The sequence below is a fragment of the Lissotriton vulgaris genome, chromosome 3_1 (assembly GCF_964263255.1).
Source record: "Lissotriton vulgaris chromosome 3_1, aLisVul1.2, whole genome shotgun sequence".
NCBI classification, from domain to species: Eukaryota; Metazoa; Chordata; class Amphibia; order Caudata; family Salamandridae; genus Lissotriton; species Lissotriton vulgaris.
Genome location: NC_141689.1, coordinates 1,175,822,560 through 1,175,841,323, shown reverse-complemented (window position 1 = coordinate 1,175,841,323; position 18,764 = coordinate 1,175,822,560). Strand labels below are relative to the sequence as shown.

At 39.0% G+C, this 18,764-nt stretch overlaps 1 protein-coding gene across 1 annotated transcript in view; it reads right to left on the bottom strand.

The window, feature by feature from the left end:
• The window catches only part of LOC147727626 (adhesion G protein-coupled receptor L3-like), a 542,888-nt gene that overhangs the window by 2,563 nt on the left and 521,561 nt on the right, over window positions 1-18,764 (bottom strand). Inside the window, exon 4 of the mRNA XM_086963662.1 lies at window positions 7,995-8,048. Coding sequence (XP_086819788.1) covers window positions 7,995-8,048 — 54 coding nt within the window. The remainder of the gene's footprint in view (window positions 1-7,994; window positions 8,049-18,764) is intronic.

Genomic DNA, 18,764 nt, shown 5'->3' with positions numbered 1-18,764 from the left:
AAAAAAGCCAATTATGAGGTGAGGTCAAAAGTAAAAAAAAGGATTATCTTTCAGAGGCAAACTTTATTTCTTAGTTTCAGGAAGAAGGAGAGCAAACTAGATTGTGAAACAATGACAAGCTTTGTCATTGCCAGTATATGTTTTCCAGAGATTCTTCCCTACTTCATGTCCATAAATAAATTATAATCTTATGTCCTAATGTCATTTCCGTACTTTCTGGCAATAAAATAAGCAATGTGCAAAAAAACTCATCAACATCTGCATACAGTGACAGCCAATCATAGAGTCCAATTTTCTAAGAATGGCACGGGTTATGCAGGGCTTTACCAGCCTGGACAAAAACATAAAAGGCGGCTGCTTTAATTAATGCCAGCGACTGATAATTACACTGGTCCACAATCCAGTCCAGCGTTTTCCCCCAGAATGACACTTAAGACAGGAGCCAGCTATATGCAAATCAGCTTTGGTTCAGCTCTAACAGGAACTGTCCAGTTTGAATTCCCGTGTCAAGTCCCCTCTGAGCAGGAATACAAGCAACCCAAGACCAATTTTAACCTATTTAGGCCTTGCAGGGTCCATCTTGAGTCTTAAGGCACAGTGAGCATGGGGCACATCTCTGGGCGTACTCATCTGCCATAGGGTTTCTTTCATAGGGGCAAAAACAAAAAAGTGATGGGTGTACTGTTAGATTCCATCTAATCCACTGGTGTTTATTTTGTCTACAAACCTATCCATCGTTTATTTTAGAACAGGACTGTAGTTCCGTGAGCTTGTGGGTCTAGTTCGGTGGTTCCGAACCCGTTCAATAAAGGCCGTCGGAAATAGACGATTTTGGTGTCAGCAGACCGCAAATGACGAGTGTAGCGTGTACAAGTGTTTTCGCACGAATCGATCTATGAGAAAACTCTGTATTTGGGGATTTCGTTTGAACCTTCGGGTTCCATTTTGTGTACGGCAGCCATTTTGTGTGGTTGCTCTCACATAGGCCGATGACTGCGGCCGAACGAGTCCTTGAGACACGTATGCCTTAGCTGACTTCTGAATGACCTGGCCGAACTGACTCCTTGCCCGAGGCTGACCTCGCTGAGCCAGTTCCTTGTTAAGCAGCTGTTCAGATAAAGATCAAAGAGCAGGACATACCCGAGTTTATAGTACACTGCACCCACATTTCTATCTTGCTTCCGATCTGTTTCTGTTCCTTCCTTTACGACATAATCACTGATTTGGGTTGAGGGTTTTATGATGGGTTTGTCCGGCCTGAACAAACAAGAAATTGGAATGTCCTTGGTCATTTCTGGTGGGCTGGACAACGGAAAGTGGGATTGTCGTCATACGCTACTTTTGAAATGTCACACTGTCATTGGTCAGTTTGTATGAACCCCATGTTAATTTGGAATGTTGCCCGAGGCTTGATTTTTGGCATAAAAGACCATGCTCCGCTCATTGAATTTGTGCAGTCTCTAGCGAACCACCCGTGTGTGCTTCGTAGATCTCTGTTCCTGGTTGCAGCCAATAAACTTTGGTCTTTCACGTCATCAAGAAGTATCCCGTGTCTCTGTTTGCCAAGGCAGGGGAACTCGAAGGCATCGGGCGTTTTCCCTGACGCCGCTGGGTTCTAAAACCCGGTCCTTCAGGACCAAGATTGTTTTTGCACATGTGAGGTGTCTACCTAAAGTGGCATAATGAGAAACAATATTGGTCTGAAATGTGGCCCGAGCAATTGCAACTGACTGAGATTAATTCAAGCATTCATTGCATCCCCTTGTTTGCTGTGGAAGTCATCATCCTGCAAGGCATTCCTTAAGGTTAATGAAAGGTTATATTGCTTGATCAGGATCTGTGTAAAATGTGTCCAAAGCTATGAAGAATGTGATTATTGGTAGAAGTACAGATTCAATACCCAAGTCATAGCGAATTATCATTATTTCTGAAGTTGAATTACATCCTTTATAAAAGACTGGGTAGCTCTTGCAAAGATGGGGGTAGCTTTTGGTATGCCTCACAACATCTACTCATTAAAACGGTTTGTTATAATAGATTCTGACAGGAAGCAAAATTGGAAGCGTGATTCTCCATGGCTTTGATGATGGTATCTGTCTATTGTCCCCTATACCTGCAAATTTCCAGGTCCATTAGCGTATGGACAGCAAAAGCCCATATTTGATGTTCGTCATTTTAATCATTTCAACTTTTACCGAATTTTTAATATCTCTCAGAAAGCTAGCGATCAATATAAAGTGTCATATTCTTGATGACTCCCAGTGGAGCTATGCCATCTTGAAGAATGCTATAGAAGTCCTGGATTTCTAATAAATAGAAACAAGCCGAAATAGGAAATATCACAAATCCATATGTTTGCTCTGAACAATTGTGATAAAATAGTTGCACAGATGTTGACCATTCTTTATACGAATGTATGACCGTGATGCTATCATCCCACAGAGAGAATTGACCAACTCTAGTTTGTAAGCGCTTGGACTCAATACAGCTTGGTTGTAACCCTGGGTTACACAAACGATGCATCAATTTGTCCATCTAATTGCTGACTCCATGTGCTTCGATCATTTATCTGCAAGCGCATTCGTTTGAAGCAGCAAGAAGACCACACAGGACACTTTTTCATTGTAAACACTTAAGTCCTGATTCACAACGACTGAAGAATGAGTAAGTTTGATGTATTCTTGTAGTAGCCCTGGCTTACTCTTGCACTTCATGTTCAGGCCATGAGTACTGAATATTGTATAAAATCACGAAAAAGAGTAAGCACAGAGAAAAAAACTGTGCATGGTGTTTAACTAAATGTAGTCAGGGAAAAATGTAGCATGGATAGGCCACACAAACATTCTTTGCCATAAAATCATTTTTTGGCATTCTCAGAAGAAGCAAATGTTTGCAGAGTGTCTCATTTCGTGTCCTGAGATTACTTCCATTGACAATATTTCTTTAATCAAGGAAATCTTTAGAAAAAGATGTAGGCTACATAATACGGCACTGTATAAATAATGTAGACTTGGGAGAAACATATTACAGTCTCTGGTGTGGCAGGTTGTCCTGATGATCTGTCACATCCAGCAAGGGCGAAGACAACACCAACATAGTAGAAAGCAATGACAGTGTAATTTTCCACCCCTTGGCCATGTGCCACTATAATTTTAGAATATATGAGTAACCAGTCACCCAGAAGTCCTTGTACAGGGAAAATCAGCTAACACCCTAAACATTTCAACAGCAGTGGTTACTGAGTCAATCAAGGTTGAACTTAATTTGGGAAGAGGTTCAAGCCACACAACTGGGTTTGGAATGTCTGAGCAGGCCTGCAACTTGTTGACAGAACTGCTAAATACTGGAAATCCTCAACATCTTCTTCTCAATGGTTTCATAACTAGTTAGAGTACTGTGTTTCGACTCCACACAAATCAAACATTTGTAAAGTTCTTCTCATGTGGTCGCACTTCAAAACCATGATAGTGCCATTCTACCGTGGAAGGGGCAAGCTGATTAAAGGGACGCAGCCCTCTTTCAAGTGCAACATTGTGTACAATTTCACTGTAGTTGGAATGGCTTATCCCATTACATCTAAATACAATTTTTGATCTTGTGATTGCAAATTGATATCAAGTGATGCAGGCCACCATTTTAGTCGTGTCTCTTACTTGTGTTTATTTTTGTTTTATGTTTTAACAATGTATTGTTATTTTTATAAAACTGATGCTTTAATTTATTTGAAAACATGCAATGCCATTTGCCTAACACACATTACTGTGAGACTCACGAGTTGAATTCTGACATAGAAAATCCTATATATATGAACACGATTCAAACACTTTGATGACAAAGTGGAAAGCATTTGAAAATATTTGTGCGAAATGAAGCTGTCTCGTGGTTCTAACGGGGAAACTCAAACGTTTATCAGCATCCATCCTTACGTTGAACTAAACCATTTTACTTTCTGTTGATGGCTGATTCTTAGTCAGACTGTGTCATCATGGGTAGTGTTACAGAGTCACTAAATATCAACCCATGTTGCCAAATTATTACTAAGCTGGTAAAACCCACAGCATTGCATTTCCTGCAGTGATACTTATTTTGGTTAATCCAACCGAATATGAATTTTGGCAGTGATATATTTTGCATACCACTTATTTGTTTGGGTAAAACGTCTCTTTTTATTATCGCAAGCATATCAAATGGCCTAACAGCGCTGTAAATGCACATTACAATCATTGTTTCATATCTCATTTTGCACAAAATCTTGGCAAGTACAACATTTCTAGTCGAGGCATGCTGTGGCAAAACACTGTGAACGAGAACTCCAGAGGTGTAACACTGTCTGTGAAGAAATTGAATTGAGGTTGGCAAGGATTGCTATTAAAAATAAACAAGAGACCGCAGACATCCAATATTTTTTCAGTTGAATTTAATTTTGATGCTGCTCTTTTTATTAAGAAAAAGTCTTACTGATTTTCTTGAGGTACCTCATAGGTAACACTATTTATTTCATAACCAAGACTATCTAGTGTGTTATTGCAGAAGTAGTAGCACGATTGTTGCTGCAAGAGGGTACTGAAGGTATTGAGAGAATGTTGGCAAAGGGTGAGAGTGAGCAATTGAACACTTTCATAGATGTAGAAGTGATTAACTTATGAAGATAGAAATTACAAAGTTGGGTGTGCTTATGTGTGTGTCCACAAACAGCTGACTGATGACCAAGTTATGCCTAGCTAAAAGAAGGGCACTGGTGTGAATAGAATGTCGGAGCAGGTCTGGCTATTAGTGAGAGGTCCACATATGAAGGGACAGAGCGTAAGGTTAGACCTGTGAGAAAGAATTCTAGCATAAACAGTTCAATGACAGATGAATAGTAACTTCCAAATTCCAACTCCTTTTTTCTGTTCTTCGCCTTATTTCAAGGTAATCAAGGTGCTGCACTGGTATTAGAGCTAGCAAGTCAGGTCAGAAAAATATGCCCAGCACAAGAGCATGTTTAAAATGCACTTCTTCATCTATGTCAGTCTTTACTTTGAGATGTCAAGAATCTAAAGGACATTATGTGCCTGATTATGATGTTGGGCGGACTCACGTCTGCCCGCCATCACCTCGGTCTCGGCACCATAGTGCAGTCGCATACTCCCATTTCTCTTTGTGAGCTTGTGCAGCGGCCGTAAACCGGCCATAGTCAAGCTCCCATGGAGATATGGGAGATTCTGTTAATCCCTGCACCGCGTGTTTGGCACCTCAAGGTGGCTGCTACATAGTGCAGGGATTAGCAGAGGGGCACCATAGGTGCCCCCTCGGCCCCCAACCGGAGGGCGTAGAGGAATGGGGGCCCTGCTAGGGTCCCCCAAAGTTGCTTTCCTACAAGCTTTCCATGTCAGAAAGCCCGACATGGAAAGCCTGTCGAAAAACAACATTGTAATCCCAACAGCAGAAACGCCGTCCTCGTGTATTACTTTGGAGCCTCCATCTGGCCAATGGGCTACTTAAGCCTGTCAGAATCCAGCAGGAATGACCGGCCGTTTTCAATTCTGCCCCCCTACATCGCTAAGAGGCAGTCAGAATTGAATCTGGAGATGTCGGTCAGAAAGCTTCCGACCAGCAACATCTTAATTGGCCGGATGTGTTTAACCTGTGTATGAGGTGTGCTCAAAGATGTTTGTGGGTATTGCTGAGGAGCTGCTACACCTGGCTAACCACTTAAAGGTTTGAAGGCAGGTTGTACCAACTAACATTATATAGGAAAATGGTGTATGTGGTCTTCTTAGTGCACCACAGAGACTGCATGAAAACAATTTGCTCCATTAGTGGGAAACCGAAATATTGAAGAGTGAATGAGCAGGAAGAAGACAGATTTGTGGAATTCTGCATATTAGCGGCTGCTTTTCTGTGATTTGAGTTTGTTTGTCCACACTAATTGGATGAATACATCATTTAAGAAAGGACTGAGTCCAGTTCTGGATCGGACACTCCTGGCCTTCTCTAATCTTTTAGATTGCTTTGTAGAATGATGTAGTCTATGCAGTAGAAACAGAGTAGATTAATGATGGAGGGTAAAGCTCTGTTATGATGCATTCCTGATATATGATACATACAAGGGGACCCTCAACAAGGAATGAGTCTGCTTCCCTCTGGGTAGGATTTCAAAACCAGAAAGGCATGGTTAAAGGAACTGATTTGTGAGCTAATATAGTTTACTTTGATTTCCTAAGGACACCAAGTCACTTCTTATAATGGTATTTTCTCAAATGTACTATTAGTAAAGACGGTAGGTAACCATTATAATGTGAGCACTTTATATCAGCAAATTGCTGATCCCCTTTACAAAGAATGTGTTGGACAATCACTAAACAGTTGCTTTTTTGATGAAGAAGATACATTTCATGGTAAATATTCCAGCATTCTAGTGAAGTAGAGGGGTTTTCTAATTTTACATTAAACTAAGCAAGATGACAAGAAGTTGACTTCAGTCTTTGCATGTAATGAATTTGTTCTTCATTAATCAGTTCTTTGCCTCACGTTTTCACATGATGCCTGACAAGAATGGTAGCTTACCTCAAGCAGAAGTATCACAAGAACAATTGCCAAAAAGAATGAAGGGAAAGATATTGTAGAAAGAGAACTTTGTCAGCACTTGAGGAGGGTTCCTGTGAAATACTTTCTTTAATCAAAATATGTTGTACTTCTGACCAATTCCCACATCAGAGAATTTACTTTGGATTCTTAGGCTGTTGCACAAACATCCTTTAGCTTGTTTGCATTAAAGCATTAGCATCACTCATAATCCTTTCTTCAAGGACTCAAAGGAGTGTACCTGGCTCCATGTCCTGATGTGGCATCAAGAATCTGCACAACAAGTATTTTAAAAAAGGAAATAATTTATATTTGAACTCAAACATATTTCTCTGCAGATGGCACGAGGAAACTGCTCTCACTTTGAAACACAGGAAGAAAATGGCATGGGCTAGTGGATTGATGGGGTCTTGGTTCAGAGAATGGTGAGGCTGGACTGCTTCATTCACAAATTGGGACATGAGAATAGGTACGCAAATAACCCATAGACTTGTGCAACTGTGTTAATGGAATCTGAAAAATAAACCTCTCAACTTTGAATGTCTGCCCCTATTTATAGGACATCAAGATTTTGACGTTCTCTTCTTATCAAATGCCACACAAACTCAAATATTTTCTTAAAGACTCAACGTTTCTGCCCAAAAAGAAAATTCCCCACATTCTATCCTATAAACCATTGCCTTCGTTGCGTTCTCCTTCCTCTATCATGCAACAAGTTCATTACATCTGGTGGTGTTTGTTAGGTTCTGTTCTCCAGGCGCATATCGTCATCCTATAACTACTATATATTCTCATTTTCTTCCAATCAAGGTACATCTCCCCATGTTATAGTTTCATCTTTTGGCATTAATTTGTTTACATGCACAAAGAAAAGCTCAGTCTTTGGAAATGTCAGTCCATTGATAACATGATATGGATTTCTTTGCTTGAGACATTTTATAATCCAGTTTCGTGTACACAGCACAATTACTTAATCAACCCAAACATTATCTTTCCCCATTGAATCGATGAACATTCATTGCTGTAAGAAGAAGGATGAAACATGGTGGCAGCATAATGAGTTTATGCATGGGCTGGATTTGATCTGAGCAAGCCTGAGATGATATATTTGGAGGCCAACGGCCAGAATATGCGGTGGGATTAAGCCTGGAACAAAAGGAAGCGATAGTGGGAGTTAAATGATTGTTGTCTTAGGGAGCCAGAATCACAACATTGTGTAGTCCAAGGGGTTACATACCAGATGTGTAAGAATTGGATGAAATGGTTGATGGCAGGCACAAGTGGAGATGTGGAGATCTATTTAGAGAGCAAAGTGAGGTGAAGTATGGATGGATTAGCCAGATCTTACTGTATCATTTAACTATCAGCAAGATTCCACCAATGCCAGAGCTGTATCCCACCTTTTTTTTCGGTGCTACGTGTATTACCTTCTGAATATCCAATTCCAGCCATCTTAGGGTGTTTGAGACCATAGGGCCTACCTAAAAGACAAAGAAAGTTCAGTGCTTCCCACCATTCTATTGCTGCTTTTTAAGTTTGAAAATATTTTGTGATGTTTTTCAATATGAGGTTAATGCATTCCATCACCAATACCGGTTTGCAAATACCAGTATTACATGCAGCGACTCTCTTGCAAAACTGCCTGGTTAGCACATGAGATGATAAAAAATGATTTCAGTGGTCTGTTCATTTCATGAAATAACTTCATGTTTTATATTCACCTTTGATAACTTGATTTAATCCCAAGATTTGATTTTATTAAGCATATGTGAATGTACCTTTATAAAATACATTTATTTTTATTGAAATACTGTTTGTGTTTGATAGAAATATCTGCATGGTATTAATATGTATTATAGAACATTGATAGTGTGAGAGCATTCTTTGTAATACCTATCACAAAATAAAGTCTTCGACATGAAATTAATCTATGTTTGTCTATTGAATCTTGCAAAGAGTTAGGGCCTTGTTTAGAGTTTGGCCAATCAGTAGGGGATGTTCTATCTGTCCTCTCTAGTGAGCACAGAGGCCCTTACAGCCTAAGTGTGGCATAAGGGAAATCCCAGCTTTTTGCAGACGTGGAACATCTGTCAAACTCTAAATAAGACCCTTAGTTTCCATTTTCATTGGGTTCTCTTACAGACCATGGTCATTGCATGTGAATGTGCTTCAAATTGTAGCACTAGTCCGGTAAGATCGAATACAGATAACCACTAATACAGAAAATATGGAATGAATCTACTCATCATAGATCAACTTTGATACCTCAATGTGTGAGGCTACCAAACACAGACATTGACCTTCACAATAACATGCAAAATATATTTCAGAAAATAAAGCCATGAAAACATGAATTTGATTTTAAATTGTGACAAAAAGGTTGGGTTCCAACTCTGTGATAACAGACATAATGCCGGATTCAGCAATCAATAAAACGTATAAGTTTAAGTAACAAATTTAGAACACCACAGAAAACCTATGAGGCAGTACAAAGCATAAGATACAATTTATGAATGAAGCAGCAGTGCAGTCTATCAATTAGTAGTAAGATGGGTAACTGCTTGTGACCTGTTGTTACTTTCATATTGCCTAGGCAAGAAATGAGTCAGAAATGGAACTTCTGTAAATAATATTTACACCCATTCGTGTACAAAAACATCACAGTAACAACCGTCCCCAACTGAAGTTATGAAATGCGATGTGGCAGCTCCCACGTGAAACATTTAGCAATATGGTTATCTAGTTGAACCTTCAGGAGAGATTACCCAAAAATTGTATAAGCAGTTGTGACAGGAATCTCAGGATTACTGAAATATTTATAAAGGCAACTTAACTCTTGCCAAAAAAGGGTGAAGATCGATGCATTCATCACTCATACCAAAAAAAAGGGAGCCCCATCTAAAATATTTGCCAGACACTTACTGTATCTTACACAAATCTATAACAATTCATATGGCTCTACATTTCAAAGACTAGTGTGCTAGGAGGAAGATTAAGAGGCTTCGGAGAGGATACGCGATACCATTTATTTAAAAGGGAACTGCAACTGACTGATTTATTGGTTCATGTTCTTTACCTACGTTGAAGTTCTTAACAGTCACACACATTACACACATGCAAGGTTTGCAGCTTTACACCCCTAAGTTCTGGGATGTAGTCTCATTAAGTTAGAGTTGTAGAAAATCATGAGAAATCTCAGATTATCACCAAGCCATTCTCTCTATTGGCTAATCACCCCACATCCCATTTCTGAGTGAAGGAATTTGATTGCTTACTGAGTTAGAGCTATACAAAAAAAATACAATAAAATAAATTAAACGGCTACAGCAATACCTCTTGCAATGACCTCCCTGAGCATGAGGGTAAGAACTCAAACAAAAAGGGCTCATTTAACAAAAGGTCGGCTTTAACTCTACGTATGATGTTGATGCATGTATGGGGAGGCCTTACGACTGCCACAGTTGTGTTTAACAAAAGCACCTTTCAGTGTTAATCATAAGGATAAGAAATAAGTACATGGAAAGTGGCAATAAAAGCCTTCTTAGGATCGTACACACTGAGGGGCAAATTTACAAGTCACTTGCGCCACTTTTGCATCACTTTTAACAAGGGAAAAGTGACGCAAAAGTGGCGCAAGGGGCTTGTAAATAAGCTCCTATATTCAGAGTGAATATGGAAGCATTGCTCTCCTCTGACTTAACGTTTTCACTGTGTAGCAAAAGGGCAATTGAGGACATTTATGACTTGAATGTGAGAACTCTTTCAAAGTCGAGAAACCTTTTAGGGAATTAGAGTCAGTGGTGCTCCCTTTAATAAAAACCTCCAGTTACACTATAGGTTAATGTGCTGCCCATCTTCCATTTTATTGTGGTACCCTCCTATTGATAGATACTAATTGACTTTCAATATTTCACTATTCATCAATAAACCCATATCATTGCATGTCTCTGTACCCAAAAACTTTCAAGCAACTTAAAATCACATGCAGACAATTGCTGCTTCTCCACTAAATAAGAATCTGTTTTTTGTTTTCTCCTGATCAATATCATCAGATTCTCTGTGTTCTAAAACTTTGTGTGTCACTGTCATGGAAGGTAAAAGCCAGTCTGAGATGTTTGAGAGAAGTGTTTTCAAAGGCCATTACTGTGGTTCAACAATGCTATAGTTCCTACTGTGAACCTGCCTGTCAAAGGCGACGAAGTGAAAGAGCTTCATCTCCTTTGCAAGGCGAGATATGCTATTATTCTCCTCATATGAAAATCAATACATGCAATTTAAAAGGGGGATGAAGACAAAGTGGCTTTAGGCCGCATGAAAGACAGAACCTTGAAGAATGTGTGCTCTCTTGCAACCACAGAAGACCGCTTTGGTCATAATGGACTGAAACCAATGTCAAGAGTTTTCATAAAAGAACAGAAAGCAATTGGTGTCAAAAAGACCATTTACACAATAGAGAACACAACTCACACAACAGCAATGTAGGGCGCATGTCAGACAAAGAGAATATTTTGTCCTTGAATCTGAATTGCATGTTTTAGTAATATTCATTAACTGACAGACTACTTCATCAAAAAATCCTTAAGAAATGATATTGTTATCATTAAAGTGGTTCCTGGAATTTACAGTAAAAAATATAAAGACGGGTGACAAATCAGTTTTATAATACATGTAAAATGGTACGTTTTGAAAACATTGAGCGAGAAAAAAGGTTTGATCCGCAGAGAAAAAACACAGAAGACCCTATTCATAAAAACTTTAGTACTTCTACATATCTAAAAGGTGCACAAAAGCTTCAATTGTTGCCTGCAACACAAAAAGTCGATTCACATCATCAGGATAGGCTCAATATTCTGACAACAAATTCTACTGAGGATTTGGGAAAGTCTGCAAGTAGGATGGATTTTCCAAAGTCTAAATTTAGGAGTGGGAAAATTTGTGTTGCCAGAAGGAAGGGAAGCTTGTGAACACATGCAAAAGGACACACATTTGTGGGTATTTACAAAACTTACAAAGGCTTTGTGTCCTCCATTTGTGCACATATGCTTTGTGTCAAGACAGGTTGTAGTGAAGGATTACGATTTCTCTACCTGGGCAAATATTTCTAAGGTGCAGAAAAAAACTATTTGTGATAGTGCACATGTTGGATACACTCATGATGACTGTGGATGTTCATATATTCCGTGCATGATTCTGGGGTTTTTAAGACTCCCCAAAGAAGCAGAAATCAGGGCAAGTCATATGATGAGGTCTATGGTCTGTTGATTTCGATACATTTCCTTAGAATTAGGAAATCAGAAATAACCTAATAGAATATGGAATTCTAACATGTAGAGTGCCGAAAAACAAAATTTTTTGGTGTAGAGCACAGGAAAAGTATGAACACACCAGGCAAAAAGCAGCACATAAGTACGTAACAGAACAGCATTGCAAAAAACAAGAAAACCATGAACAAATTGTCCTCAAAGTGGTATTCGGAGAAACATAACAAAGTCAGGGCTGCTACTAACCTAAAACCATCAAATGGTGAACTGAAAACTGCATTAGTGATCTGAAAAGTATTAAAGACAGGTGGTATGGGTCTTTCCATATGTGGCTGTACACACAATGAGCTAACTGCCACAATTAACACTCAGAAGGGGTGGGGAAAGTACCAGCAGGTGACTAGAACAAACCTTGTATGAAGTGATCAACACAACAGGCATGTGTTAATTTGTGTCACTACAATCTTTTTCACCATTGAAACCAACAAAGTGCTTATCCTTGCAAGGAGGCCAACAAATCACCTATTACAGATGACAGTAATGGCCTCACCATTCACTCTAATGAAATGTTTAATCTTTAAAGATAGATTTCTAATGATTGGCTTATTGGGATCTGTGTTAAGAGGACATTGGGACCATTGTCTGAGTCTTGGAGTTGAAGCGGTGCAGGTGCAGCATCTACACTATCTGCATGCCGACCTGGATACCAATCTAGCACCTATGGCCCATCTCTGGTGTTAATAGTGTCAATGGCACTAATTACAAGCAAATCGATAGTGACAAGAAAGTCTCTGCAACGTATAAGTCACTAGCATTGAGGTGGAGATGCACACACTGTAAAGGTGATTCTGGAACAGTTCATGCCGGGGTTTGCAGTTGTATAACAGAAAATGCTAAAATTTCTGGAGTAACTGAAAGGATAATCCACCGAAGGAATTTGCTCGACCACTGGTCTAGGAAGGTGAAGAAAGTTCCTCCTGCGGATGCTTCTCCCGATTCTGCACTTCCTCCAGAAATCAGAGGAGTTTCCATTACCAGCTAACTCCAAATCAAGCCTTTCAGCTCCAGAAGAGAATATTTTTGGAGAAATGCGGAAGTTCCAGCAAACAACTGTTCTTTTGCATCTGCAGCTTGTTCTTGGTCATGATTTTAGTTTCTCAAAAAGTGTAACTCGTCACTTTTACAAATCTTTAAAAGTTACAATTTTCTCAAGAACTGGCTCTTGTTTTTATTTCTTGAATCCTATTTCTCTTTGCTTATTGCGGAGAAATTTGCTTTATTTTAAACCCTGTAAATGGTGATTTGTAGTCATACAGCATTATGGCTTTGTATTTTTGCAATTTGTAAGTCTGATTTCCCTTTTTAATTTATTCATTGTTTATCTTATATGGTTAATTTACCTGCACCATCAAATCACTTCTGATGGGGGGTTTTGTGCTTGATCTGCTATTATAAAGTAAGAAACGGATCCTGCACTAGTTCCTGCTATCAATGCCTAATTATAGCTGGAGTTATAGTTCAGGATTCATCCAAACACCTGCCCATCCTTCTCTCAGAAACCTCAATTATAGCTACCTGGTCCATTTTAGTCTAAAATGAGGTGGAGTCAACATCACAGAAAAGAGGGTCCCTAACAGGGAAAATTGCAGGCCCCCCCAAATAGTGTGCATCTCATGTACATCTCCAAGCTTACATACAATCGTTTTGAAATAACAATGGTGGGCATCATACATTCTCATTATGTTTTCAAAGTACGGCTGTGTGAGGGTGGGTATGTCAGGGAGGTTGGCGTTACGCAGCAGCTGATATATACTGTTCCCCTAATATGTTGACTTAAAGGGGCTTTACCCATATATTTCATTTGTTAATATTAGCACCAAACTTCGCTTGAGAGCCCTGAATGTTTTGTATAAACAAAGCACTAACTATGTAATGCTTATATGATCACATCCACTTTGTAAATTCTACAAAAAAAAAAAGAATTTCAATAAACAAATTTAAACAAAAAAAAATGATGTGGAGTCAATTGCACTTGAGATTGTACTTCTTAAAAAAAACACTCTGCTTTAACAACAAAACATGGCAGATAAAAACAGAAGAGACAATGACATCAGCACTCAAAAAATTCCAGGCACCATATGCATACAAGTATTACTTCTCTTGATGGGCATCCATAACCTTGACTCACATTGAACATCTTTGTGTATACAGTTTATTGGCTAGATAATCTAGGAGGATATTGTTACTTCTGACAGTGAATACAAGACAGAATGTTTTCTCCTGGCACAATATTTCGATGGGCACTATTTCAACTGCTGCACATAGAAGTAGTTAAAATATAATATTTAAGGCGCAAAAGAACAATATCCAAGAGGTTCTAAGGGAGATTTTCAAGCGCTAGAACATTTTCTTTTCAGAGCTCATTTAGAATTCTGCACCAATCAATAAAGCAAATTTGCTTAAAAACACCATTTGCTTAATTAAAAATGCATATATTTTGATAAGCTCTCAAGACTTTCTTTGAAAGATTTCTTAGAAATATCAATCAAAAGTACAACACCTACTGTATCATAGCAAAATTAAATTACTTTCCAAAAAACTGGAGTGTTGAATCTTCAACCCACATTGTTGCCCATTTAAATCTCTCCATGTTAAAATATGGCAAAAAAAGTTTTTTAAATTATCCATATGCGTGCATTTACCAAGTACGCACAATTTTCCATCCTTTCTTATCTAATGCCTACAAAAATGTCTTCATTACAGCAAGGTTGAAGTGCTGGCATGGATATTTGTGAATGAGAAATCTTCTGGAAAGGAATGAAACAGATGTGCTTCCACAGAGCCATTTTACATATATGCACGAAATCAGGGTGTTGCTCTGGGAGAATACCCAAAATGAATACGCAGGATCATAACATATTTTACACATTGTTAAAAAAGATTTGTGTAGAGAAAACTATTGTAAAATTGACCACATTTTCTAAAGGAATTGGTTTGTAGCAGGGTCACAACCGTGTTAGCTCAAACCACAGGTTCTTACAGTAAGCACTGGGAGCACTCACCTTATTGAGAGATGAATACCTTGTTTATCTGGATTTCAGACACTCTTTAACATGGAAAACCATATTAAAATCATCCTTTTATTTTTACAATTGACAACTTTATTTGTATGAAATACACACATATTGTCTTTGCTAATTAATGAATTCATGTTATTGTCACTGTTGCTGATACTATTTTAAAATGCACACACCAACATTACCTTTAATAAAAAAAGAAATGTTAGATGGGGAGCAGACGAATGACCCTACGTAACGGGAATAGTAAACCTACAAAAAACACAAGATAACCACACCACTGCTCAGTAGGAAGGAGACTCAGCATGAATTTTTAAAAAGAACATGTCCATCCTTCATAAAATATTAAAGAAACACTGGGTTGTTTGTTTGTTCTTTGTGAGCATATTGTGTATCCCTGCTAGATGTGTAGGTTTTCAGTAAGCATGAATCCATGAGAGGCTTTTAATTGTGACCACAGTTTGGGAATTATCCTGCTGAAATGTAACAGGGCTTGCACCTAAAACTGCATAATAACACATCTAATAATTAGCATCACAAATGGAACAGCATGAGGCTAAAAATGTAAGCTATTAGGATATAGATTCCAACTATAGGATGTTAAGGGTACACTGACTCTACTGAGTATAATGCGTGGATGCAGCTTGAGGTTATTGGTATTGTTATAGAACAGTAATGGCTAGAAAACACAGTTTATTATCACTGTACTCCCTCGTAACCCAACTCTGAGAAGATCTAATCCTGATGAGCCTCTTCCAACTTAATACCATTTATGGGGTGAGTCCTAATCAAAGTGACTTAAGCTCTCCTAATTCTATGAGATTTCACTACATCCTAAATGATTTCTTTCAAGTTTTATTTTATTTATTTTATTTATTATTTGTATCTGGCGCACGAATCATCCCCAGAGGGATCTCTCGGCGCCCGGGATGCAGAACTGCCATTTGCAAAGTCAGGGCGCATACAAAATAGCCATGTTTTTAATTTATTCTTGAAGTTATGTTCAACTTTCCTTAGGGCACATAGTGGCAGTCAGTCACACACCCATATTTAGCCGTAGTGACGGAAAGGAGTTTCCTGTGTTGTAAGAAGCAAATAATTGTTATTTTGATACATTTATTGAACTACATTACTGTTAAATTCTGATCAGCATGTTTTAAAGAACTATTTATCACTGCTATAAAGACTGCACTTTGAGTAGAATAATTTACGACAAGGTTAGTGAAAAAATAGGTAAGTGAAAGGTAAGCTCAATGGAAAATGTTAAACTGGAAAAAACATACACTTCTAATAGCAGTATTTTGTGTATTGATTCTGAGAATACCAAGTTTGCAGCAAGGGTTTCAATTCAAATACACAAACAACTTAGACTGGCACTCTTTGAGTATTTAACTTTGTTCCTGAACTGGATGAATCCATCAGCTAAAGCTGGTACAATTATGCTACTGCCAGGCTATAGGTGGCTGGAGTGGGAGAGGCATCTAGCCTGCCAACATTATATTTATAACCCTTTAGATGAATCAGTGTATCAGAACCATGGCTCCTGATATCTGATATATTGATTATATGGCTCTTTCTGTTTGTGTTTAGCATCTGGAAAATTATTCCATGTGCGTGTTTCTCCAATGATCAGTTCTATTTAATTCTACTCTCTGACCAACCCCATTTGGAAAGCAATCACATCCAAAGATGTTTTACTAGCATGGCTGCAACTCTTTTGATGAATCTGTGAGAGAGAGAATACTTCCCACAATAAATCGTTTTATTCCATTCCTGGCATATAAAAAGAGGTGCTATTTTTAAGACCCTTTATCTTAATCTTCTTTCCCTTCTCATCCTAATCAATAAGTTATTTGCACATTTAAATATAGGGCGCACATCCAACTAGCTTTTTTCAATTGAAACATCACTTTTGCAATTCACAAAGAAATTTAAACATTGATTTTCTAACATTAAGATTGCTGTATCTACACTCCATGGCTTTGAGTTGGTGCACATGAAGTACTTGAAGTTTTGTGCATGCCCACAAAAGTACGTTTGTGCGTTTTGGAAACGTTTTAGTGGCTCATTTGTTCCCTGGAAATGGTCAGAAATGTACTCCTGTTACTTGTAGGAAGTAATCTGTTCAAGCCTTGCCAGAGCAAGAAAACACTGGCGAAAAGGTTGTGGGGATACAAAATGGATTTCACAAATGGACTTTGGAAGCACTCTCATACATCTGCGACTCTTTTAGGTTTATAGAAGTGCTCTAAAAAACCTCTATGAATCCAACAAAGTGGACTGCTACGCCCTAGACAGGTAGTAAAGCAGGGGATTCAGTTTCAAGTGGACCCTTCTACTAAATCTCTTTCTTTATTTTCCACAGTCTGTTAACAAATACATTCCCAATGTGCATTTGAAAAACAGTGACTTCTCACCTTCGAATATCACTTCAAAATCAAAAGCATGCACATCCTGTCTATACTATGATAAAATATTGAGCATAAAATGGGCAACAGATCCAGTAGGGGAAAGGATGCATTTACATTCCAAGAATAACACCACTACGATCTCAAGTCCTAATTGTTCCTCAAAAGGTTCTGAAGTTTCTATACCTGCTTCTTATATGTGTTAGAAAGACAGCCGATGACTGTACAACTGCAAAAAGAAGAATTGATGGACAGACTGCAGAACATTATCATACATCTACCCCAGTACAGAGATCTGGGCCTAAATCCATCGTTTTTTTGCTCCCCATGCTATTCCAGTTTGAACCCAGTCATATACAAATCAGTCTTGACCCTGTGCCCAGCGGAACAGTCCAGCTCAAACTACCAGGCCAGGTCCTCCCTGAACTAGAAACAAGCCTCCTAAGACCGGTTTCAGGGTTTCACCCCTCATCAGCCTGGATAGCTTGACTCCAGTGGCATGGATAGCACTCAGGGTGACAAATGCAAAAAGAACAATTGATGGACAGACTGCAGAACACTGTCATACATTCACCCCAGTACAGAGATCTGGGTCTAAATCCATTGTTTTTTTGCTCCCCATGCCATTCCAGTTTGAAGCCAGCCATATGCAAATCAGTCTTGACCCTGCACCCAATGGAACAGTCCAGCCCCAACTAGCAGACCAGGTCCTCCCTGGACGGGAAACAAGCATCCTAGGACAGGTTTCTGGATTTCACCCCTCATCAGCCAGGATAGCTTTACTCCAGTGGCATGGAGAGCACGGAACCATGTCTGGGCATACACGTCCCGCTTGGGGTGACAAATGCAAAAAGAACAATTGATGGACAGACTACAGAATATTGTCTTACATTCACCCCAGTACAGAGATCTGGGTCTACATTGATCATTGTTTTGCTCCCCATGCCATTCGAGTTTGAACCCAGCCATATGCAAATCAGTCTTGACCGTGTGCCTAATGGAACAGTCCAGCCCGAACTACCTGGCCAGGTCCAGCCTGGACTGGAAACAAGCATCCTAGGACCCGGTTCAGGGTTTCACCCCTCATCAGCCGGGATAGCTTGACTATATCAAATGACTGTACAACAGCAGGGATGCATCCACCTCCTACCCAAATATTTTAGTTTTAGATTTAGATAAATCAAAATACATTTTTTAACACTGCATACTCTATCTCCCCCAACTGACAAAAGGTATTGAAGCCAGAGGGTGAAATGGGATTTAGGTTAAAAACACTTAAGAATTCACATTCCTCCATATTTAAAAACAATTTTCAAGGTGGCAAGATAAAGCCTAACACAAGACCAGATCACATTTTAGACAATCCCCTTAATTAATCAAATGTACAACTGCTCAAATTGGCACAAGAGCAAAAGATGGTTGGGTGTCACCTCACTTTAGAACAAGAGCAG